This window comes from Equus quagga, chromosome 2 (assembly GCF_021613505.1).
Source record: "Equus quagga isolate Etosha38 chromosome 2, UCLA_HA_Equagga_1.0, whole genome shotgun sequence".
In the NCBI taxonomy this organism is placed as follows: domain Eukaryota; kingdom Metazoa; phylum Chordata; class Mammalia; order Perissodactyla; family Equidae; genus Equus; species Equus quagga.
Window position 1 is genome coordinate 163,874,693 of NC_060268.1, and position 26,950 is coordinate 163,901,642.

Genomic DNA, 26,950 nt, shown 5'->3' on the forward strand with positions numbered 1-26,950 from the left:
TGTTTTGCCAAAGAGTTCACATTAGCAGTAGGGACTTAGATTTGGGGCAGTGGTAGGAGAGGAGTTGGAAATATTTACCAAAGGATCTTAAACAGGTATAAATTTGAAATTACTCAAAATTTGAAAAGGTCATTGGGAAGTAGGAGTGGCAACGGGGGTAGGGGAAGGTAGAGATGCATGGGATAGTGATTAAGAATACAGGTTCTGGAGCAAGTCTGCTTGAATTTATATCTCAGCTCCTCACATATTCGTGTGTGACCCTGGACAAGTAACTTCTCTCTGCTGTTTTTTCATCTGTAAAGCAAGTATGATAATAGTGCCTACTTCTCTAGGGTTATTATGAGGATTAAATGAATTAAAACATGCCGCATTCTTAAAACAATGTTAGACAATAGTAGATGCTCAGGAAATGTTGACTACTTTACTGGCCATTACCCCTCTCTCCACGTAGAAGCTTGTTTTCATCAAAAATTGTGTTTTAAAAAATTCCAATGTAATCTGTTTAATGAAAAAGAACAGCTAAATTACCAAGAAGAGTAGCGTCAGTGATGAAATTAGAGTGGCTGAACATGCCTGACAAGGATTTGGAATCCAGGCCCTTGACAACAGGGCAAATTCCTACAACAGGCAATAGAAAAGAGCCCAGGTGTGCAGACAGTTTGTGAGAGGTTTAACGGTAGGTGTCACAACCTGGGATGTAGGCAGCACAGGGACAGGGTATTTTGGCAAAAGGTAGTAATTGGTAGAAGTCTAGATGGAGAATCAGTATCAGGGAGATCTGCTTGACATCAAAGATCCTGCACTGTAAGCTGAGGTGTGAGCTATCTGGTGACCTCAGCAAACAGTAGAAACTGATAGAAGGGTGTAAGACTGAGACCTGGGAAATAAGATTCAGGCACAGACCTTCACTTTTGAAAGTATTTGGAGTTACCTGATAGAGAAACAAGACAGAGATTTAGGTTTAAGTGATTTAGATTAAGTGGAGGGGCTGAGAGATTAACAGAATTTGATTATTAAGAATCAGATGAAAGTATTGCTAAAGTGAAAGTCAACAATCAGAATGGGAGCAGCAGTAAGACTAACTTGATGCTGAGCTGCTAAGCTAGTTTCTTATGGTTTCTTGTAAACCTCGGGACCCAGATCTGCAGGTTAGGGTTTAATGTTCTCTAATGTGGGGAGAAGGGCAGAAATGCAGCAAGTATGTACACATGACAAGAAACTGGCTAACCTGAGCAAGTGACCTTTTTAATCCACCCTTTCTTAAATGAAAAGACATTCTATCAGACTGTAATATTCTGTAATTTGATAATTGCTTTAACAATGGTTCAGCTATGATAGAAAGCAGTAGAGCCCACTGCATTTTTAATTTGTGGTTGGTGTTCATTGTGAATCTTCATAGAGTTTTAACAAGAAATTTCTGTTGAGAGAATCTCATGTGACAAGAACATTCATGTCTTCTTGCTTCAGATTTGCTTGGTAACATTGTTTCTAGGTCTAACATTGTAGTTTTCCAAAGTCATGCCATTGTAGAAGACATCTTTGTTGCATGCCATTACGTATATCAAATGTTGTTCAGTTTGCTAGTTTGATTTCTGTTATCTTTAAAGAGCTGACTGATTCTGCAAAGGTGCGCTATCTATCCACTCTGTTATGAGGGTAAGATGCCTCCTAAAATTTAGGATGGAAATTCCACTGGAACAGTATGTGTGTTAGTTTCCTAGGGCTACCATAACAAAATACCACAAAATGAGTGACTGAAAACAATAGAAATGTATTCTCTTGTTCTTGAAGCCAAAAGTCCAAAATCAGGGCATCAGCAGGGTGAGGCTCTGAGGGAAAATCTATTTTATGTCTCTCTCCTAGCTTCTAGTAAGTAGTTGCCAGCAATCCTTGGTGTTCCTAGGCTTGCAGCTGCTTTAGTCCAACCTCTACTCCCATCATCACATGGCTTTATCTCCCTGTGTGTCTCCTCTGTGTCTCGGTGTCCACTTTTCTTTTATAAAGACACTAAACTCTGGATTTGGAACCTGCCGTAATCCTGTATGACCTCATCTTAATTTGATTACAAATTAAGACCCTGTTTTCAAATAAGGTCACATTCTGAGGTAATGACATGAATTTTAGGAGACACTATTCAATCCACTACAATATGTAATACCAAACTTTAGATCTAAGGGATGATTCATTTGAAAAAACTAGTTTCACAAAAGTAGATTTTTTTTTTTTTACAAAAACAAGTTTCTGAGGTTGATAAACATCTCTTTTCATGGACTTACACTTTAAAACCATTATCAGATTTATAAAATGGCAGGTTATGACCAAGTATTTTTTTTTTTGCCTTCACTTTTTTTGACCAATTATTTTATTGAAGTTTTAATGGTTTATAACATTGTGTAATTTAAGATGTACATTATTATATATCAGTTTCTGTATAGACTGCATCGTGCTCACCACCAACAGTCTAATTTTTACCTGTCACCATCGATATGTGCCCCTTTATAGCCCTTTCACCCGCCCCTAACTCTCTTACCCTCTGTTAACCACTTGTTCTCTTTGTCCGTGTGTTTATCTTCCACATATGAATGAAATCATGTGGTGTTTCGTTCTCTGTCTGGCTTATTTCACTTAACATAATACCCTTCCATCCATGTTGTTGCAAATGGGACCATTTTGTCTTTTTTTGTGGCTGAGTACTAATCCATTGTATATATATACCACATCTTCCTTATCCAGTCATCAGTAGATGGGCACTTGAATTGCTTCCACATCCTGACTATTGTGAATAATGCTGCAATAAACATAGGGGTGCATAAATCTCTTTGAATTGTTGATTTCAAGTTCTTTGGATAAATACCCAATAGTAGGATAGCTTTATCCTATGGTATTTCTATTTTTAATTTTTTAAGAAATCTCCATACTGTTTTCCATAGTGGCTGCACCAGTTTGCATTCCCACCAGCAGTATATGATGGTTCCCTTTGCTCCACGTTCTCTCCAACATTTGTTATTTTTTGTCTTGGTAATAATTATAGCAATTCTGACAGGTGTAAGGTGATTTCTCATTGTAGTTTTGATTTGCATTTCCCTAATAATTAGTGACACTGAACATCTTTCATGTGCCTGTCGGCCATCTGTATATCTTCTTTGGGAAAACATCTGTACTAATCCTCTGCCTTTTTTGTTTTTTGAGGAAGATTAGCCCTGAGCTAACATCTGCTATAAATCCTCCACTTTTTGCTGAGGAAGACTGGCCCTGAGCTAACATCCATGCCCATCTTCCTCTATTTTATATGTAGGATACCTGCTACAGCATGGCTTGACAAGTGGTGCATAGATCCACACGTGGGATCCGAACTGGTGAACCTCAGCTACCAAAGCAGAAAGTGTGAACTTAACCAGGGCGCCCCTGGGCCACTCTGCCAATTTTTTGATCAGGTTGTTTTGTTGTTGTTGTTGAGTTGTATGAATTCTTTATATGTTTTGGAAATTAATCTGTCATTGGAGATATGATTTGCAAATATTTTCTCCTGATTGGCGAGTTGTCTTTTCATTTTGTTCATAGTTTGCTTTGCCTTGCAGAAGCTTTTTAGTCTGATGTAGTCCCATTTGGTTTTTTTCTTTTGTTTCTCTTGCCTGAATAGACGTGGTATTCAAAAAACTGCTGCTAAGACCCATGTCAATGTGTACTGCCTATATTTTCTTCTAAGAGTTTTATGGTTTCAGGTATTAGAGTCAAGTCTTTAATCCATTTTGATTTAATTTTTGTATATGATGACCAAGTATTTTTTAAAGTGATTTTCAATGCTGTTACCTGTGCTTAATAAGTTGCATTTCATAGCTCAATATTAGACTTTCCCGACAGGAACCAGATGAGGTTGTAATGATCTTGAAATCCTCCTTACTAGCCAAAATCTGAAGGTAGAGCTCCTTCAAATCGGACTTCTTTGCAGTAACAACGTATTGAGTTACCTATAGCTTTTGGATTGACTTTTGCAGCTGTATTTTGTAAGTTATAGCCATAAAAGCCAAAAATCTTTAGCTGGAATACCTGAAATAGTAGATCAAAATGAGCTTTTGGGACTTACTCATACCCTGTGTTCTCTAACATTTTTTTTCTTATATTTCCCTCCAATTTTTAAAATAAGGAACTTTGCCTCATATTTTTTGAGCCCTTCCAGCCTCCTGCCTGTCCCTCACTGGTTCCAATGACAATGTTAGGAATAGACCTTTGGAAGTATCATTCACAGTAACAAATCAATTTTCTACACTAGCCTTTTAGGTGAATATTTTATTTTGCAAATTCAGTTTATTTTTAGTAATGAGCGTTGTAGGATTGTTCGCATTTCTTCAGAATGAGGAAGTAGGATTTCTTGAATTCAAAATCCTTGAGAAATAGATGTAAGATTAGAATTTGGGGGAGTTAAGTCTTCTAAATTACTTGTATTCTAATATTCACTTTGGAAAGTTTCCTGAGGCTTCTAGAGTGTCTGTAGTAATAGGTAAGAGTGAATTTGACCTCAAACATTGCTGTCAAGAAAATGTCAAAAGCAAGGGCTTTAAATCTTTCAAGTTCAGTGCTGCACAAATAATTAAATAGACTGTAGTCCATGAAGTATGTGAGAGTTGATGTTTCTTTACCAAAGGAAAAAAAGCTTTTTGCCCAGAAGGACTACCAAATAGTAAAAAGGCAAAGATTTAAGATATCTCCAGAAATTGAGAGCAATGAATCTTTCATTAAAAATTATAATCTCCGGTGATTCCACTTTTTAAAACCTCTCATTTATCATGAGCTGTCAAGTTCTGGATAGTTTCCTGGATCTCAATTTTAAAAGTTTCACTGATACCAGGGGACTTAATAACAGAAACTAAATGTCTGAGAGGCACCATTGAGTAATCAATCCACTAGTCTGTCAGCTTTCTCTTAGGGAGAAAAAAAAAATCCTCCTTTTGTTTTTTTCCCCAACATTTCCAAAAACTTCATGTTGAAGACAAATGATGACTGAGGGAATATATATAAAACATTCATCATATTTTGTAGAAAGGAGGGTAAAGGCAGTGAGGCCATGTGTTTTTAGAGTCTGCAAGATACTTGAGGGATTGCCTCTCTGTGGTTGATTGTTTTACTCATCATTTTACAAGACTATATATATATTTATTTAAAAATCAGTTTCATATTTTCTATTCCAAATGATTCATGTTGGGAACAATTTGAGCTAAATCTAGGTAATGACTGAGTTTGGACTTCAAGAAAATACACTTTCTCTGAACTTTTTGTACATGTTTTCAGGTTTATAACTCCGCCCCTTGCATGGCCATTATAATTGGTAAATTTGACCTATTTATAATGAAAGATTTTTTTTTCAAGTTACCAGGGAATATTATTTCCACTCCTATTGGTGTCAAAGCAGGTAACTGCCTCTCTTTTCCCCAGGCCTCACTCTTTAAATACAGAAGTCCAGCTCATTGTTTTTTGCAATAGGTAATGTTGATCAATAAAATATTCTTCCTCAAGTATTGATACCTTAGTGAGAAAGAGGTTACATTCAGCCTTTACTTTGTCCAGCAGTAAATGCCTTTAGTCTTTGGATCACCCTGAATGTTGATCTAGCAAGCACCTACTTGAAACTTTTGTACTTACTACTTGACACTTACATTTTGAACAATGTATATTATGATTACAACTAGCTACTACTGTGTTCCAGTTGTACAAGCACAGGATGTATTTTTTGTTTGTTTGCTAGAATAGTTTATCTTAATTAGCAGTATTACTTTTGTTTATAAAACAAAGTTTGAAACCAAAATACTCTCGTTGTTGTGCCCTCCAGTTGACAGGGTTTAAAAAAAATATTTTTGAGGAATACTAAGCCAGCTATCAACTTCCATTCAGTACAGGACACTTAGTAATACAATGGGTTGCAATTACTGTTACTAGTTTATTTTGTTATTGTTGGTATTTTTTTTACTTGACTTTAAGTTGCATTTTTAGCTAAGGCTCAGATTAACAGTATCTTTTACTAATCAACTATAGATTCATTGTTTCCTAGACTTTTATGTTGAACTTTAGAATTTATAGTTTTATTTTAAAGATATACTCAATAGAAGTCATTTCAAAAGAATTTTAAAAGATTCAAAAATTTAAGGATGGTTTGGACCAGTCTTAAGTTTCTGACAATGGGCATAAGTTCCTACATTTATATCAGTTTGATAGCCATATAGACTTTTTAATTTTACTACTTTGAGAACATTTACTGTTTCTATTTCAGTGCTGGATATTGTGATTCTATATGTTTCTAGGCACCACAATAAAGAAAGGCAGTAATCAAGGTTGTAAGAGCTGTATATACTTCTAGAAAATGACAGTCCCTTGAGCCAGTCCTTTCTATCTTTTTTGGTCAACTCTGCCACACCTATTCAGATCTGTAACCATGAATAATTCCTTATTTGGTGAAGAATATTTGGTAATCTGAGGCAAATTATTAAACCTCTGTTTCCTTATCTATGAAGTGGAGATACTGCCAACATAATCTTTTTCTGAGTGTCAATGTATTTCATTATAGTTAAAGGCCCTCAACTCTTTGAAAATGATGCTGGATTAACTTTAGAGGTAAAAGTGTAAACTTGAACTTAATTTATTTTTACCCAGGGCGCAGTCAATGTCATTTTGATAACCTGTAATTGAGATATAGTAGTCACCTGTTAGGTTAACAGTTATAACTCCTAAAATACTGATCACTGCCCATGTGGTGGTCTTTTCTGATGGACTTGAGCCTTGTTTAAGAGCCCTTACCCTGCGTGTAGTTCCTTTTTGTTTGGAAGTCAAAATTGTGTGAAATGTTCCATGATATTTTATGATACCATTCATCTTTGCCTACTTCATTAAGCTTCTAGGTCTACCCATCTCCTAATAGTTCATGTTCTTCTGCATCTTATTTATATGGCTTGCTAAGTATTGATGGAAAAGAAGACCAAGTATATAGGGTGATGAATTAAGAGAAAGCAATATCCTGTCATGGAAAGAGCCCTGGACTAGGAGAACTTAGATTACCCCTGATGATGCTAGGTGTATGACCTTGGGCACATCTCTTTGTGAACACTTCTTTCATTAGTTATCTAATCTAGGAAACACAAGATTTGGACTAGATGTTCTCTTAATTTTTGCTTCAAAGCCTTCAAGGAATTTAAGTGATAAGGCAGATCCTTGACTTACTGGTGATATGTTAGTGGATACTTCTTAATGTTTAAAAATCTAGTTACTTAAATGTGTTCCTTAGGTATTTAGGTCTAGCAAACCACCACTATACAAATACCTCATTTGTACATCTACTTTTCTGTGCATGCTAGACAATCATACCATTAATCCATTTAGAAGCATTAGAATTTTTAGCCCTTCCTTATAGTCTGTTCCTCTCAGTGGTATTTATAAAATACTTGCATGAACTATATGTGAGGGACCTGGTTTTCTTCTTATATTTCATTGAAGTAGTAGATTTTGACCATGGGGCAATCCGTGAATGACATGGCAATGCTAATAAATGTCATTATGATGACTTTATAGCAATATCTGATATTTGAGCTTTGGAGCTTTAGAAAAATCACTCAACACCTCTGAGTATAGTTTCCTTTCATCTGTATGTGATCCTTGATCTAGTCTGAAATATTCCAAGAGAGCTCTCAGAGAATCAGTAGCCATTACAGCAGTGAGATCCTAGTGCTTTTGGGATAATTTAATCTTCTTCCATTTGGGCACTTAGAAAATGTCATCTCTTTTACTCGGTGCTACTGAATGCTAGTTTTTGGTGTTTGTTTCATTTTTCTTAACTTGTATCTACATCTAGTTCAGTTTTCTAGATCTGTTGATTTCCATGCTAGTTGTATATAAAATGTTGGCTAGCAGCTGAAACTAGCTTACATCTTTTATACTTTAAAATAAGTTTCACTGGTCGATCTGAGGATGTGGCTTGTCGTAGATTGTGCAGAGTCCAAGTTGTTTTCTAAAGCTTTAATATAGTAACTTTATCATCAAGAAAAACTCTAATTCAATAAAGCAGCAGTTGTTGTTGTTGTTGTTTTAACCAAATTTGCTACTTTGAAGTCCTGTCATATTGGTTATTGTTTTGAATATGGAGCAATAGGCCTGGTACTTGAAAATACAGCCATTGTTTTGCTTATGTTCTAAAGAAAGCTATTAAAACTGCCAAGAATTTTAAGTTGGAAAGACTTTTTATAAGTAATAACTTCATAAGATTGTTTTTACCATTCCCAGCCTAGAAATAATACAAACCAGATTGATTTGGAAGGAGTTGTGATATAGTAAAATAATTCAATTCAGCTGCCACTTATGGGGACTACATTGTGGGGACTACAAACATAAGCAAAGAGATTGAGTAATACAGATATTGAGTAATACAGATGGCACTTTCTAAGTTGTCAAATGGAGGAAAATTTAATTATCCCACAAATCACTAGGATCTTATTGCTATAACCTGCCATAAACATTTCTTTTGAAAAAAATATCAAGGAATCATTTCTTATTCCCTTCCACCTCTCTAGCACATATTCATTTCCCCCTCTCGCCCATCTCTCCCTCTCTCTCTCTCTCACACACACATACATACGCTTCTTTTCACTTCTGTTTCCCATCTGACCGTGACTTAGAGTTTCTAGGATAGTGTTTTTTCAAACTGTGGATCACAAGCAATTAGTAGATCATGAATCAATTTGGCCAGCATTTTTTTAAAAAATGAAATAGATTAACATAGAAAATACCAGAAATATCAGAATATACCACAGAGTAAGGGAAAGTATCTGTCATGAATTTATTTCAGGTATATATCTCAACTATTTGTATGTGATTACAGTATAAAATATATTTCTTACCATTTCTAAAAAGTTTGAAACCCACCATTCTACAGTATTTCATCTATTTGTGTCTTGAACCTAACGTTCTTTAAACATACGTATTGGATAGTTACTGCATAAATATTTGGATAAGATTTTTAAAACTAGAATTTGTTTATGCCTGATATCTTGTTTCTAATCTGCATGGCCAGAGAAAAACCCAGAGTGTTGACAACGAGTTTTATAACATTACTTTTTTTAAAAAGCTGTTTTCTGCATTATTGTCTATTCTAAGTACACTGTTAAAAGACTAGTCTTTTTTTTCCCCCGATGGAATTCATACTGGTTTGCATTGGTTTATATTGCTCTGAAGTACTAGAAAGTGTGACTGCATATACGTGGTATTAAACATAGGGTTGGTGAATTTTAAAGAGAAGGAACCCTGGAACCGAGTTGTTTCAGATATCACTTGGAAGCAGAAAGATGTATGCTAACGTTAGTTGTTCAGGGTTAAGAGAATCTAGAATCTACCACTAACTTCCCTTAAAAACATCCCTCCTTGGGAGGCAATATAGTGAAGATGCATGACTCCCTTCCGAGCCACGGCAATTCTGGTTTTTGTTTGTTTTTTGAGCCTGGGTAAAAGCCTTTCCAATCAATCAATACTACTAAATAGCTGGAAGTGGCATTTGAAAAGGAATTACTCCCTACCCCTAGATCTGGGCTGTGGATTAAAACCATGGGCTTTAGAGATCTGCAGTCTAGATTTAAATCCCTAGGCTCCACTTGCTAGCTCTTTGGCCTGAGACAAGTTGCTTCTCAGTGACTTTATTTTCTCATCTGTAAAATGGAGATAACCCCTATCTGATAGGATTATGAGGAGTAAATGAGCTAATATATGTAAAGTCCAGTAACTAGCACATAGTAAGAGCTCAGTAACTGATAGTTGTTTTCGAATAATATGATAACCCATCACTAAAATAAGGAGCACCTAGTTATTATTAGAAAATCTCTAGCTCTTATGCATACTAAGCCATATCAAGGTTCTTTATCTGCCTTATTAGGGACTATATCAAAGGACACCAGTAGGATCATAAGATATAAGAACTGCAAAAATCTGAAGGGCTTTTTGAGATAGTCCTTTTGTTTTACAGTTGATCACGGCACCTTTATGATGTAATTGCCTATTTAGTTGTTTGTATTTCTCACTAGACTTCAAACCTCAAGAAGAACTGTTTTATTTGCCATTGTATCCCCACAAAATAGGAGCTTGGCACATAGTAGGTGCTCAGACACTTGTTGAATGAATATTCCATGGCGATTCTAAGGTCACACAACATTTGGTGGAAATGCAAAGACTTGAGTCCTGGTCCCTTTATCTTCAATTCAGTACTCTGCACCACTCTGCTTTCTGCTTGAAAGGATTACATAGAAGTAAATTTTTAGAATATAGCAGACCGCCTTATCCATGGTTTCAATTTCCACAGTCTCAGTTAACCCACAGTCAACTGCGGTATGAAAATGGTAAATGGAAAATTCCAGAAAATAATTCATAAGTTTTAAATTGCCCGCCATTCTGAGTAGCATGATGAAATCTCGTTTATCCCATGCCATCCTGCATGGGACATGAAATATCCCTTTGTCCAGTGTATCCGCTCTGTTTATACTACCCACCCGTTAGTCGCTTAGTAGCTGTCTGGGTTATCTGTCATGGTATTGCAGGGCTCATGTTCAAGTAATCCTTATTTACTTACTAATGGCCCCAAAGCACAAGAGTAGTGATGCTGGCAATTGAGATGTGCCAAAGAGAAGCCATAAAGTGCTTCCTTTAAGAGAAAAGGTGAAAATTGTCAACTTAATAAAGAAAAAAAAAACATATTCTGAGGTTGCTAAGACCTACAGTAACTTCTATTACAGTATATTGTTATAATTGTCCTATTTTATTACTAGTTATTGTTGTTAATCTCTTACTGTGCCTAATTTATAAATTAAACTTTATCATAGGTGTGTATGTATAGGAAAAAATAGTATATGTAGGGTTCGCTACTATCTGCGGTTGCAGGCATCCACTTTGGGTCTTGGAACATGTCCCCTGCAGATAAAGAGGGACTACTGTATAATTAAAAATTTTTCAGTCTAATAATCACATAAAGTTCCTAGTAGAACATTTTAACTATATTTAACTAAGTGAAAATATCTTATAGAGAACAAATTTAAACTGATCTGACCACAGCCAGATTTTTAAAAATTTCTTAACAAAGCCAACCATTGAGGTAATATTTCTCTTTGCTGTGTCTTATAAAGACTAGTACTGAAATCCAAAGAGTATCCATTAAATGCTTTTTTGCAATATTTTTTTTGTCTCCCAGGTGCTTTATATTTTAACTGTTTTTAACTTGAGTAAACTGTTATGTAACCAGATTTAAATTCCAAAGCTGCTCTAGACTGATCATCATGGGAAATATTTTGCAGTGACCAGTTGATGCTAATAGGATCAATGCATTTTTATTCAGATGCGATTTAGTTATATTGACTAAACTGCTTTAAAATACATTCTGGTACAGAAAATATCTAAAAATAACTACAATTTAAGCTTTACCCTGCTTCAGAGTTGATTACGTTCTTCAGTGAAATAGAAACTAGCAATTTGACTTTTTCCATTATTATGGAATGGCCTTTTTATAAAATTAAACTTTTTTATTTTGAGATAATTGTAGATTTACATGTAATTGTAAGAATTAACACAGAGAGATCCTGTGTACCCCTCATGCACTTTCCCCCAGTGAGAACATCTTGTTAAACTATAGTATAACATCATAGTCAGGATGTCGACATTGGTATAATCCACTGGTCTTAACTCAGTTTTTCTCAGTTTTGCTTGTAATCATGTGTGTGTGTGTGTGTGTGTGTGTATGTATAAGTATGTGAGTTTAGTTCTGTGCAATTTTATCACATGTATGTTCTTGTATCTGCCACCACAGTCAAAATACAGAATGGTTCCATCACCACAAGGATCCATCCTGTTGCCTTCTTATAATCACACCCATGTCCTTCCTCCTCAGTACACCTCCGTCCCTCTTGAGCATAGCCCTCCCCAACCCCTGGCAACCACTAATCTGTTCCCCACTTCTATAATTTTGTCATTTAAAGCATATTATATAAGTGGAATCATGTTGTATGTAACCTTTTGAGATTGGCTTTTTTTGCTGAGCATAATTCACTGGAGATTTATTCAGGCTGTTGTGTGTATCAGTGATTCATTCCTTTTTATTGTATTTATAATGTTCCATATTATGGATATACTATAGTTTGTTTAATCATTGATGTATTGAAGGACATCTAGATTATTTTCAGTCTTTGATTGTTACAAATAAAGCTACTATAAACATTTGTATATAGACTTCTGTGTGAACATGTTTTCCTTTTTCTGAGTTAAAAGACCAGAAATGCAATTGCTGGGTCATACGTAGTTGCATATTTAGTTTTTTAAGAAAATGTCAAACTGTTTTCTGTTCCATTGCTGTGCCATTTTACGTTCCCACCAGCAATGTATGAGAGATCGTTTCTCTACATCTTCTCCAGCATTTGAGGCTGTCAATATTTTTTTATTCTAGACATTCTGCTGCTTGCATAGTGACATCTCCTGATTTTAATTTGCATTTTCCTAATGTCTAATGATGTGAAATATCTTCTCTTGTCCTTATTTACCATATGTATACTATATCTTCTCTGGTGAGGTGTCTATTCATGTCTTTTCCCATTTTCTAATTGAATTGTTTGATTTTTTTTCCCCTTTACTCTTGAGTTTTGAGAGTTTGTTGTATATTATGCATACTAGTCCTTTGTTGGATATGTGGTTTGCAGATATTTTCTTGAGATCTGTAGCTTGTCATATCATCCTCTTCACAAGGTCTTTGCAGACATTTAAAATTTTGATGAAGTCCAACATATCAGTTTTCTTTTATAGATCATGTTTTGGTGTCAAGTCTAAGAACTCTTTGCCTGGCCCTATGTCCTGAAGATATTCCCCTACGTTTTTTTCCTAAAAGTTTTATAGTTTTACAATTAAGTCTGTGATCCATTTCGAGTTAACTTTTTTGTGTGTGGTAAAATACATACGACATAAAATTTACCACTTTAACCATTGTAAAGTGTATAATTCAGTAGCATTAAGTATATTTACAATGCTCGGCAGCCATCACCACTATGTAGATCCAGAACTTTTTCATCACCCCAAACAGAAACCTATAATCCATTAAGCAGTCGCTTCCTGTTTCTCCTTCCCCCTAGCCCCTGACAACCACTAGTGTGCTTTCTGTCTCCATAGATTTGCCTATTCTGTGTATTTTATGTAAGTGGACTCATATAATAGGTTGCCTTTTGTACTTGGCTTCTTTTCTTAGCGTGAGGTTTTTGAGGTTCATCCATGTTGTAGTTGTATCAGTACTTCATTCCTTTTATGGCTGAATAATATTCCATAATGTGGATATACCACATTTATTGTTTATCCATTCATTAGTTGATGGACATTTTGGTTGTTTCTACCTTTTGGATATTGTAAATAGTACAGCTGTGAACATATCATGTAAAAGTTTTTGTTTGAATACCTAGAAGTGAATTAATTTTCAAATAAGGTGTAAGACTTATGTCAAGGTTCTCCGCCCCCCACCCTGTTTGCTTATGTATGTGTAATGCTTCAGTACCATGATTTTTTGTGGGTGTGAAGAGGATTGACCCTGAGCTAACATCTGTTCCAGTCTTCCTCTATTTTGTATGTGGGTTGCTGCCACAGCGTGGTTTGATGAACAGTGTGTAAGTCCATGCCCAGGATCCAAACCCGCAAACCCTGGGTCACCAAAGTAGAATGCACAAACTTAACCACTACGCCACTGGTATGCACGATTTTTTGAAAGAGCCATTTTAAAGAATATTTTTAGGCTTTTGGAGAATCACTAGAATGTATATAGTATATATATAATAGTTTTGAAGAAAAGCAAAAGAATTTGTAATGGAGCACTGTAAGGATAATTTGATGTGTTTTACTGGGATTTTCTTTTTATTAAAGTTTAGGCTTGGGTGTTTCTATTATAGGTAAAGCAATTCTCTGTGAAAGAAATATTGAGGGGATGATGGAAATATAAATAAGTGAGCAATGAAGAGTTTTATCCTATGGATGATGGAAAGCTATTTAAGATTTTAAGAAAGAGAAGTTATCAGAACAAACGTCAAAAGATGGAATTTAATAACAATAGCTCTTGTTAGGATGGAATATGGGCTCTGGTCAGGTGAAACAGGATGCAAAGGTGTGGAAAGGTTTTCACACCTGTTCTAGATGAACTCACATGTATTTCCTATGACACTGACTCAATCTTGGAAAACGACATCAGAAAAATCAACTTCAGATTAATAAAACTAGGGCCATTTTATATAACTTCCTTAAGTCCTTGAGCTTGAGGAAACTAACTTGAGGAGAAAACTGTTTATTTAAAGAAGTCTATTTAGCTGCTAGCTTTAGGAATCTATTTAGTATTGCTGTTTTCCCTAGACTACTTTTTTCCCAGCTCCAAGAAAAGAATATATATGTTTTACCATGAGTGGGTGACATAGGCTTGATTTCCTAGTCTTATTAAAACAGTTAACTTCATTACAAAATACCTTGAGAAAACCTCTGGGTAAACTTTTAGTGGAGGAGAACAGAGTATATATATATGCATTAAGAAGTAATGATTACTAATATCTCTTTAAAGTATCACTTTGAAAACCCAATTGTTCAGACAGCTGATACAGTACAACCTGCTGAGAAATGGTAGGAAATAACTACTTCACTTGCCTTGTAGGTCAGTTGGTAAGCTTGCATCACCTTCTAAGCAAGCATGAAATTCACCTTTTTAAAACTCATGTAGCTTTTTATTATAAAAATAATTTATTAAAATGCTTTAAGTTACCAGTAGGACTAATTCAATTTTTAACACCAAATCTTTAAGCAACATTGATCATATATGGTGTGCTACGTTTATCCCATTGCTCGCTGTATTCCCTGGCACATTACCGTTTCCCTGGGAGCGTACCTTCCTTAGTGTAAGAAAATGTTATGTCCTTGGGGAAGCTTCCCCTTGTGATGGGTAGAATCCTCTTCACTGGGTTATAGAAGCCTCTGAATTAGACTAGGAGCTGCCAGAGTGATTTGATTCAACATCCATCCATACCTCTAGTACAAGGCCTGGAATGTAGTAGATGCTCAATAAATATTTTTTTTGGAAGGAAGGAAGGAAGACCCTGAAATATATTTATTACAGCAAGTTATGTTACTGTGGGTACTCTGCAGGGGGGCTCATTTATCATTATTTCAGACTAATTTAGGGACTTTCTCTAAGCATAGAAATCTCATTTTTATATTGTATAAGCAAATTTATTAGGTTGAATAAAAATTCTTTAGTGTTTTCTATTTGCTACCATAATCTTCCAGAAAGGTATTTGGTGATAGGTGTCCTGTGGGTAACTGTACATATTTGTCTAGTTTATCTTGCTTCTCTCATTTTTTTCAGCTTTATCAAGATATAATTGACATAGCATTGCATGCATTTGAAGTGTACAGTGTGATGATTTGAAATATGTATATATTGTGAAATACTTAACCACGATAATGTTAGTTAACACACCCTTTACCTCTCATAATTACTATTTTCTGGTTGTTCTTGTTGTTATGGTGAGAATATTAAAGCTCTGCCCTCCCAGCAGCTTTCACATAGGCCATGCAGTGTTGTTAACTATCGTCACCGTGCTGTACATTGGATCCCTGGAACTTACTCACTTTATAACTGAAAGTGTGTGCCCTTTGATCAACACCTCCCCATTTCCCCCACCCCTCAGCCCCTGACAACCACCATTCTACTCTGTTTCTATGAACTTGATGTTTTTAGATTCCACATATAAGTGAGATCATACAGTATTTGTCTTTCTCTCTCCGACTTATTTCACTTAGCATAATGCCCTCGAGGTTCATACATGTTGTCACAAATGGCAAGATTTGTTGCTTTCTTAAAGCTGAATAATCTTTGATTATTGTATGTATACATACCACATTTTTTTAATCCATTCATTCGTCCATTGACATGTAGGTTGTTTCCATTAATTTGGCTATTGTGAATAATGTTGCAAGCTTCTCTCATATTTTTCTGAATTGTTAATGTTCAGATAATCTTGTGGACCCTAAATTTTTTCAAGGCTTGAAATAACAGTTGAACCTGTAGTAGTTGATTTCTTACTCTTTTTTTTGGAGGAAGATCAGCCCTAAGCTAACTACTGCCAATCCTCCTCTTTTTGCTGAGGAAGGCTGGCCCTCAGCTAACATCCATGCCCATCTTCCTCTACTTTATACGTGGGACGCCTACCACAGCATGGCTTTTTGCCAAGCGGTGCCATGTCCTCACCCGGGATCTGAACCGGAGAACCCCAAGCCGCTGAGAAGCGGAATGTGCGAACTTAACCACTGCGCCACTGGGCTGGCTCCCCAGTTTCTTGTTCTTTATTTCTATATCCTTAATATAAATTCCAAGTTCTTATTCTAAGTACATAAAACTTTGAAACTTCTTGTATTAAAAAGCCAAGTTAAATGATGAGCTTTTGAAATTTTAAAAAGGACAGTGTTTTGAGTCATTTCTAATCTTATGTCCCTTTTTTTGTGTCATTTCCTCATTTTTTTTTCAAATTCCGGTCATAATAGTTTATAACATTGTGAAATTTCAGTTGTACCTTATTATTTGTCAGTCACTGTGTAAATGTGCCCCTCCAACTGTTGTTCCCACCTCCCAACCCCCTTCTCCTCTGATAACCACTAAACTGTTCTCTTTGTCCGTGTGTTAGTTTGTCTTCCACGTATGAGTGAAATCATACAGTGTTTGTCTTTCTCTGTCTGGCCTATTTCACTTAACATAATACCCTCCAGGTCTATCCATGTTGTTGCAAATGGGACAATTTTGTCTTTTTTTGTGGCTGAGTATTATTCCATTATATATATATACCACATCTTCTTTATCCAGTCATCAGTCAGTAGGCACTTGGTTGCTTCCACTTCTTGGCTATTGTGAATAATGCTGCAGTGAACATAGGGGTGCATAAGTCTCTTTGAATTGTTGATTTCTAGTTCCTTGGATAAATACCTAGTAGTGAGATAGCTGGGTCATACGGTATTTCTATTTTTAATTTTTTGAGAAATCTCCATACTGTTTTCCATAGTGGCTGCACCAGTTTGCATTCCTTCCAACAGTGTATGAGGGTTCCCTTTGCTCCACATCCTCTGTAACATTTGTTATTTTTTGTCTTGATGATTATATCCATTCTGACAGGTGTAAGGTGATATCTTAGTGTACTTTTGATTTGCATTTCCCTAATAGTGATGTTGAACATCTTTTCATGTGCCTGTGGCCATCTGTATATCTTCTTTGGAAAAATGTCTAATCATATCCTCTGCCCATTTTTCAATTGGGTTGTTTGTTTGTTTGTTTTGTTCTTCAGCTGTGTGAGTTCTTTATATATTTTGGAGATTAGCCCCTTGTTGGATATGTGATTTGCAAATATTTTCTTCCAGTTGGTGGGTTGTCTTTTCATTTTGTTCCTGGTTTCCTTTGCCTTGCAGAAGTTCTTTAGTCTGATGAAGTCCCACTTGTTTCTTTTGTTTTGTCTCCTTTGTCCAAAAGTAGACATGGTATTTGAAAAGATGATTCTAAGACTGATGTCAAAGAGTGTATTGCCTGTATTTTCTTCTAGGAGTTTTGTGATTTCAGTCAAGTCTTACCTTCAAGTCTTTGATCCATTTTGAGTTAATTTTTGTGTATGGTACAAGATAATGGTCTACTTTCATTCTTTTGCATGTGGCTGTCCAGTTTTCCCAGCACCATTTATTGAAGAGACTTTCCTTTCTCCAGTCTATGTTCTTAGCTCCTTTGTTGAAGATTTGCTGTCTGTAGATGTGTGGTTTTACTTCTGGGCTTTCAGTTCTGTTCCATTGATCTGGCGTCTGTTTTTGTGCCAGTACCATGCCGTTTTGATTACTATAGGTTTGTAGTATATTTTGAAGTCAGGGATAGTGGTGCCTCCAGCTTTGTTCTTTTTTCTCAGGATTGCTTTAGCTGTTCAGGGTCTTTTGTTGCCCCATATGAATTTTAGGATTCTTTGTTCTATTTCCATGAAGAATGTCATTGGGATTCTGAATGGGATTGCGTTGCATCTGTAGATTGCTTTAGGTTGTATGGACATTTTAACTATATTTATTCTTCCAGTCCATATGCAGGGAATATCTTTCCATTTCTTTATGTCATCATCAATTTCTTTCAGTGATGTCTTATAGTCTAAATTTGTATAGGTCTTTCGCCTCCTTGGTTAAATGTATTCCTAGATATTTTCTTCTTTTTGTTGCGATTGTAAATGGGATTGTATCCTTGAGTTCTCTTTCTGTTAGTTCATTATTAGAGTATAGAAATGCAACTGATTTTTTTTTTTTTTAAAGATTTTATTTTTTCCTTTTTCTCCCCAAAGCCCCCCGGTACATAGTTGTGTATTCTTCGTTGTGGGTTCTTCTAGTTGTGGCATGTGGGACGCTGCCTCAGCGTGGTCTGATGAGCAGTGCCATGTCCGCGCCCAGGATTCGAACCAACGAAACACTGGGCCGCCTGCAGCGGAGCGCGCAAACTTAACCACTCGGCCACGGGGCCAGCCCCCGAAATGCAACTGATTTTTCTAACGATCTTGTACCCTGCAACTTTGTTGTAGTTGTTGATTATTTCTAATAGTTTTCTGATGGGTTCTTTAGGGTTTTCTATATATAAAATCATGTCCTTCTGCAAACAGTGAGAATTTCACTTCTTCATTGTCTATTTGGACTCCTTTTATTTCTTTTTCTTGCCTAATTGCTCTGGCCAAAACTCCAGTACTATGTTGAATAAGAGTGGTGAGAGTGGGCACCCTTGTCTTGGTCCTGTTCTCAGAGGGATGGCTTTCAGTTTTTCCCGGTTGAGTATGATGTTGGTTGTGGTTTGTCATATATGGCCTTTATTATGTTGAGGTACTTTCCATCTATAGGCATTTTGTTTAGAGTTTTTATCATAAATGGATGTTGGATCTGGTCAAATGCTTTCTCTGCATCTGATCATATGGTTTTTAGTCCTCATTTTGTTAATGTGGTGTATCACATTGATTGATTTGCAGCTGTTGAACCATCCCTGTGTCCCTGGTATAAATTCCACTTGATCATGGTATATGATCTTCTTAATGTATTGCTGTATTTGGTTTGCCTGTTTTTTGTTGAGGAGTTTTGCATCTATGTTCATCAGCAATATTGGTCTGTAATTCTCCTTCTTCGTGTTGTCCTTGTCTGACTTTGGTATCAGGGTGATGTTGGCTTCATAGAAAGTGTTAGGAAGTGTTCCATCTTCCTCACTTTTTGGAATAGTTTGAGAAGAATAGGTATTAAATCTTCTTTGAATGTTTGGTAGAATTCTCCAGAGAAGCTGTCTGGTCCTGGACTTTTATTTTTGGGGAGGTTTTTGATTACTATTTCAATCTCTTTACCTGTGATTGGTCTATTCAGATTCTCTATTTCTTACTGGTTCAGTCTTGGGAGGTTGTATGGGTCTAAGAATATATCCATAGATTCATAGATTGTCCAATTTGTTGGTGTATAGTTTTTCATAGTATTCTTTTATAATCCTTAGTATTTCTTTAGTACCACTGTAATTTCTCCTGTTTCATTTCTAATTTTGTTTATTTGAGCCTTCTCTTTTTTTCTTAGTCTGGCTAAGGGTTTGTAAATTTTGTTTATCTTCTCAAAGAACCAGCTCTTTGTTTCATTGATCCTTTCTACTGTTTTTGTTTGTTTCAGTTTCATTTATTTCTGCTCTAATTTTTATTGTTTCCCTCCTCCTGTTGACTTTTGGCTTTGTTTGTTCATCTTTTTCTGATTCTGTTAGGTGTAGTTTGATTACTTATTTGAGATTTTTCCTGTTTGTTAAGGTGGGCCTGTATTGCTATGAATTTCCCTCTCAGAACCACTTTTGCTACATTCCATATGAGTTAGTATGGTGTATTTTCATTCTTATTTGTCTCCAAATACTTTTTTATTTCTCCTTTAATTTCTTCAATGATTCATTGGTCATTTAGTAGCATGTTGTTTAGTCTCCACATGTTTGTCACTTTCCCAGCTTTTTTCTTGTAGTTGATTTCTAGTTTCATAGCATTATGGTTGGAAAAGGTACTTGATATGATTTCAGTCTTCTTAAATTTATTGAGGCTTGTCTTGTTTCCCAACATATGATCTATCCTTGAGAATGTTCCATGTGCACTTGAGAGAATGTGTATCCTTAATAGATAATATATATCTATTAAGTACATCTGGTCTAGTTTTTTTGTTTAAATCCACTATTTCTTTGTTAATTTTCTTTCTAGATGACCTATCCATTGATGTAAGTGGGGTGTTAAGGTCCCCTACTCTTATTGTGTTGTTGTTAATATCTCCTTTTAGGTTTATTAATAGTTGCTTTATGTACTTTGGTGCTCCTGTGTTGGTGCATGTATATTTATAAGTGTTATGTCTTCTTGATGGAGTGTCCCTTTTATCATTATATGCTGCCCCTCTTTGTCTCTCATTACCTGTTTTATCTTGAAGTGTACTTTGTGTGATATAAGTATGGCAACACCTGCTTTCTTTTGTTTGCCATTAGCTTGGAGTGTTATCTTCAGTCCTTTCACTCTGAACCTCTGTTTGTGTTCAGAGCTGAGATGTGTTGCTGGAGGTAGCATATTGTTGGGTCTTGTTTTTTTAATCCTTCCTGCCACTCCGTGTCTTTTGATTTTAGAATTCAATCTGTCATTTAGAATGATTACTGATATATGAGGGCTTAATGCTGCCATTTTATCACTCATTTTCTGGTTCTTCAGCACTTCTCTTCTTTCTCATCCCATTTACTTCAGACTACCATTCAGTTTGGTAGCTCTCTATGGTGATTTTCTCAGTTTCCTCTTTATCACTTGTGTCTCTGTTCCAGTTATTTGTTTAGTGGTTACCTTGAGGTTTGTATAAAACATCTCGTAGATGAGATAGTCCATTTTCTGATAGCCACTTATTTCCTTAGACTAAGACGATTTCATCCCTTTTCTCTTCCCCTAAGTTATTATTATCACAGTTTATTCCATCTTGTATGTGAGTTTGTGATTAAAATGATGAGGTTATATATATATTTTTTGATATTTTCCTTCCCTTTATCTTAAATGTTACAATTAAGTGTTTGCTAACCTGTTCTGATAGCTGCAATTTTCGGATTTTGTCTACCTATTTATCTCCTTGTTCAAGGCTTTGGAAACTTTCTCCTTTTTTTCAAGTATGAGGGCCTTCTTGAGCATTTCTTGTAGGGGAGGTCTTGTGGTGATGAACTCCGTTAGCTTTTGTTTATGTGGGAAAGTTTTTATTTCTCCATCATATCTGAAGGATATTTTTGCTGAATAGAATATTCTTGGCTGAAAGTTTTTGTCTTCCAGAGTTTTGAATATATCATTCCACTCTCTCCTAGCATGCAAGGTTTCTGCTGAGAAATCTGCTGAAAGCCTGATGCTGGTTCCTTTGTAAGATACTTTCTTCTGCTTTGCTGCCTGTAATATTTTTTCTTTGTCATTGTCTTTTGCTAGCTTTACTACTGTATGCCTTGGAGAATGTCTTTTTACCTTGATGTAATTAGGAGTTATATTAGCTTCTTTTACATGTATTTCCAGCTTCTTTCCCAGGATTGGAAGGTTTTCAGCTATTATTTCTTTGAACAAGCTTTCTGCTCCATTTTCCTTCTCTTCTCCCTCTGGAATACCTATAATCCTTGGGTTGCATTTCCTGGTTGAGTCAAATATTTCTCAGAGAATTTCTTCATTACTTTTTAGTCTTAGTTCTCCCTTTTCCTTGTGAAGCATTTCTGTATTTCTGTCCTCCAGACTGCTGATTCTCTCCTCCATAATATCAGCTCTGTGTTATTCAGGGAGTCCAGATTTTTCTTTATCTCATTGATTGTGTTTTTCAACTCCAACACTTCTAATTGTTTTTTCTTTATAGTTTCAATCTCTTTTGAGAAGAAAGTCCTGACTTCATTGACCTATCTGTATTTTCTTGTAACTCATGGAGTTTTTTTATGATAGTTATTTTGAATTCTCTGTCACTTAGATTATAAATTGCTGTGCCTTCAGGTTTGATTTATGAGTGCTTGTCATTTTCCTTCTGGTCTGGAGTATTAATAAATTTTTTCATACTGTTTGGTGTGGATTTGTACCTCTGCATAGTCATAGTATATGATTGCAGGTTCCACCTGCCACCACTGGGTGGGGGTCAAGAGCTGTGTATTCTGAGCCTGTCCTCACCCCTGCTTGCTCCCTCAAATCTGCTGCTTTTCTGTTGTATGTATGGGTGCTCTGGCAGACCAGCTGAGCTGGAGTGCCAGGAGGGGGAAGGGGCACTTTCTTTCATCTGCACAATCCCAGGGCTATTCTTGCTCTGCGCTTGCTCTGCCCTCACTTTCTGCTCTCCTGGGGTGCTGGCTTGATGAATTTACCCCTGCAATAGCTTTGTCACTTCTGTGTGAGACTTTCCCACTGGCTGTGAAAGATCTTGGAGAGTGAAGGTGTTCCCACGGAGAGCCACCCCTCTCCCCTTGCCTCTTGTAGCTGCACATGGTCCTGGGCCCTGGATCACTGCCATTGGCGGAGGGAGAGGAGATCCTTTCACCTCCTTCAACTTCGTCCGGGGAGTCCAGCACCTCCACCTTCAGATGTATGGCTGCGTGGGACTCTCAGGCATCTTTTGTGTTGTGTGAATGTCCCCTGTTGGTATATGAATGTCCTTTTCATTGTATCTTAGTGGTGAGAGTCTAAGGGAAGAGCTCACTCTGCCATGTTGCTCACTCCTCGTTTCTTGACGATTCTGTAAGTTCTGATTGTTAAATATTCAGGAAAGGATGGAAACTAAAAGTCTCAAAATTGTTTAGTCCTCTTATGTTTTAGGATATGTGAAATAGTATGTGTCATTGTAACGTGAACTAGGAGACAGAAATTGTGGCTTTGGATATTGCCTAAGACATAAGCAGTTTAATTTTTGGCAGGATGTTTAATCCACTGAACCTCCAGATTATCAACGTCTATATTCTTGTGTAGTTGCAAAGATAAGATAGAAAGGTATAAACGCATGGTATAAACTATAAAGTGTTATATGTATATGAAATATTCTTTTATTATTAAAATCGATGGTTAAATGTATCTTCCTCTTTACCTTACTCATCTAAAAATGTATTCATCAGGGGCCAGCTCAGTGGCACAGCGGTTAAGTTCACACATTCCGCTTCGGCAGCTTGAGGTTTGCTGCTTCGGATCCCAGGTGCAGACATGGCACCGCATGGCAAGCCATGCTGTGGTAGGCGTCCCACGTATAAAGTAGAGGAAGATGGGCATGGATGTTAGCTGAGGGCCAGCCCTCCTCAGGAAAAAGAGGAGGATTGGCAGTAGTTAGCTCAGGGCTAATCTTCCTTGGAAAAAAAATAAATAAATAAAAATGTATTCATCATAAAGCTTTCTTCAAAGTATAAGCTTTTACTTATCAGTGTTTCACTTATCAGTTTCTTAAACCATTGCTAGGACAGTGAATCCACTACCACAGTTGCTTGCTTTTTTCTGTATTTTCATAAAATTATAAGCCCCAGCAAATTTAGTTAGACACAAACTTGTTATCTAACTTTATTCTCTGTTAGGCTAAATAGGGCCTTTGGGGTTGAGGAATTGGTAAAATCCAATTGAAGGCAATATTTGTGGACTGTCTTTTAAAAAATGACTCACAAAGCCAGTGGCCTACTGTGGTAAACTAAAACAGAACTGATTGTTGGTCAAGTGGTATCCCAATTATTCATTGAGTGCCCAGTTAGTCTGTACTTGGCCATTAAAAGGCAGCATGGTATTTACCAATATATGTGAGTTTATTTGCTTTTTTTACCTTTAATTCTTCTTGAAATCCCTATCTGCTAGCAGTAAGCTGTTTTAAGGAGTTTAAGTGGACCCATTATAAACAGCTTCTAAGAAAATTAGGTTCCAAAGATTGGTTAGACCTCTAGACTTCTGATAACCCAGCTGCATATGAAAAAAGAAAAGTTTTTTACAGTTGGTACTCTGTGTACCACATTTATGGATAATAGCAAGATGAAGGTAAGTACCATAGGTTGGTAAACCAAGCTAATAACAATACAGCAAAACCTGGGTTTTGAAGAGTATAATATGGCCAGAGTCATTCCATTAGTATTGGTTTTGTATAAAAATGGGGAAAAAACCTGGCCATTTATCCTGTGAAGAACACATTTAATGATTACACATTCAGTCTTTAGTTGAATGTTTTCTCCCAATTTTTAAATTAATGAATTAGGATGTGGAAGACTCAATGATATAAAAGCTCAGTTTTTTGTTTTTTTACATTTCCTTCCCTGATTAGTTGCTTTCTAGTCACAAAATCAGGATTTTAGTTAAGTGGTTTGATATAAAGTGTTTTAAACCATTTTGCATGGATTTTCTGTGGAGTACACTAAAGTACTTTATGTAACTTTATAGAATGTTGTGTATGTGATTGATGTTGGCAAGTAGAAGAAAACGGAGTTTTAACATGTTTTGCAAAAATTCTTTTAACAGAATGAGTTTACATTTCCAGGACCAGAATTAATGCCAGAATTTTTAATGTTGTATAATTAGCTTGCTTGGGCTAAGTTGGATCCAGGCAGCTTTAGAGATGAAGTCAATCAGAGAAAACTTTTTATTAGAGACAAATACAGTAACTCTATCTAGAAAAGTGTTCTGCTGGGACTTGAAGGCTGTGAAGAATCTGCAGAGTTGCAGATCTGCAGGAACTTCTCTCTCCCCTTAGTTTTCTACATAAATAGAAAAAGAATACTTGGATGTTTTACATTTAACTCCCTTTATTATGAAGTGATTCTTCCCACCAGGCAAATAATCACTTGAAAAAATACCATTGCGTAGTTAGTCAGAATGGTTTTTCTGTTACTCAGTCATTTGTGTTGAACAAGTTGTATTTGAATGGAAGTCACTACCTGTAGAGAACATTGTGTTAAGCAAAACCATCTTTACAGTTTCTTTTTTTGTTTCCTTTTCTTCTTCCTTGTTGCACATTTTTGCATTTTCTTTATTCAGTTCAAAGGAACGACCAGGGAAAGGGATACACTAATCAGTGGTCTTCCTTTCCCTTGATCTAGGCTTATGCCCAGTCACTTCTTCTGAAAGTTGGAGGAAGCATTCCTTTAGTTGGCAGTGATGGTTATTCTCTGCTGGGTCACTGCTACCCACTACCCTAAGTGTGGTCCAGGATCCAGTGCCAGTCTGCAGACTGTCTACTAGCAGTCTGTGACAAGTATAGAATGTGATGTTAAGTGTTTAGAAACTTCTTGCAGTTTGACGTTGTCATGACATGTAAATGCATAATTTTGTATTTTACAAAAATATTGGTCCACAGCAAATTAGAGAAAGTCTTTCACCATAGGCAACTTGAGAAGCACTGAGCTAGATGACTTCATCCGTTTCTAACGCAGAGATCACAGGCGGGGGCATAAAGGAGGAATGTTAAATGACTGTCCTGTTGATCTAGCTATAGTTGGTTAGGTGCTCAGCTATGGCAAAGCCCAAATGAATTTGTTTCCCTAACATAAAATCAGGGATTTTCCTAAGTATCAGTGATAATCATGAGAATTAAGTGAATCAGCTGTTTATGTGGTATCTGAATAGCTTTTTATTGTTTCTTTCTTGGATTTGAAAAAATATCTGCTAAAGTTATATAGTCTAGCAACCTTAATAATTCCCACATTTTCCTTGGGAAGTTGTTGAATCAGTTGAAAACCTTAAATTACATTCACTATAAAATGTCGTGGTCATTAAATATGGCCAAAGGTTGGTCTAACATAAAAGCGTGAGTAAGAGAGAAAAGAGAAGCTCTGCTGACATTAATTGTGAAAATTGCCATCTCAGATCTGAAAATTTGCCATCTTAGATGTGATGTTTTACTTTTGGATATTTTGATCATTGCGCTTTACAAAAGTTCAATTAGTATGATGACATTATTATTAATTGAACCACAAGTTTCCATTAGCTCTGAAAATATCAATTTCTAATTTAGCATTACAATCTAAGATACTTTTACTTTAATAAAAAATTGTTCTACTATTTTTTAAGAAGCTACTTTTTAAAGAAAGTTGCCGCCATTATTCTGGAGGCAAAAGAAAAGTTCTGCTTGATTCATGTAAAATTTGCATTTAATAATGAATTTATCATGAATGTCCTCCTTTGTGTTTGTTAATGCAGATAGCAAGGTGAATCGGCAGACTTGAAGCATGAGTTCAGATGCCAGCCAAGGCGTGGTCACTACTCCTCCTCCTCCCAGCATGCCTCACAAAGAGAGGTATTTTGACCGCATCAATGAAAATGACCCTGAATACATTAGGGAGAGGAACATGTCTCCTGATCTACGACAAGACTTCAATATGATGGAGCAGAGGAAACGAGTTACTCAGATCTTGCAAAGTCCTGTGAGTTGAAATAATTAGAAGGCTGTACTGTTTCTTCCTCTTTGGAGACCTTGATATAGTAGGTAGGAGGTATCTTAAACTACTCTCAGTTTGGAAGAGGGGTAGAGGAAGAGTGACTAATTGCCCCCAGTCTTTCAGAGGCAAAATGAACACCTAATTTATATATTTAAATACTGCAAAGCTTTTATAACAAACTAGTATTGTCTTGGTGGTATAAATTTTCTTTGTGTGATTTCTGAGTGTAATGCTTCATTAAAGTAGGACAAAAGATGCTACCAATTCAAACTGAATATCCGTGAAGAAAAGAAAGGCATGACTGAAGTATTAGGAACCAAGAAATGAGTTGGGTACATCCCATACACGTATTTTCTTCTTCCTTTGGGTACCTTGACACTCAGAGCAGCATAGGAAGACTTAAGGTTTCTGAGGAGGTCTGTGATGTGACTGCCTAATGTTACATACACGTAATGCAAGCACACATATATGCATATACACCAAACTAACTAGATTAAAAGTGGATTA

At 36.2% G+C, this 26,950-nt stretch overlaps 1 protein-coding gene across 7 annotated transcripts in view; it reads left to right on the plus strand.

Moving 5' to 3' along the window:
• ADD3 (adducin 3) overlaps window positions 1-26,950 on the plus strand; it is a 139,039-nt gene that overhangs the window by 82,929 nt on the left and 29,160 nt on the right. For 6 of the 7 annotated variants that reach the window (XM_046653688.1, XM_046653689.1, XM_046653687.1 and 3 more), the window contains one exon: window positions 26,205-26,428. In XM_046653688.1, coding sequence (XP_046509644.1) covers window positions 26,234-26,428 — 195 coding nt within the window. In that variant the 5' untranslated portion in view covers window positions 26,205-26,233. Of the gene's footprint in view, window positions 1-26,204; window positions 26,429-26,950 lie in introns of those variants that run through there. The other variant, XM_046653693.1, reaches the window with a different exon arrangement.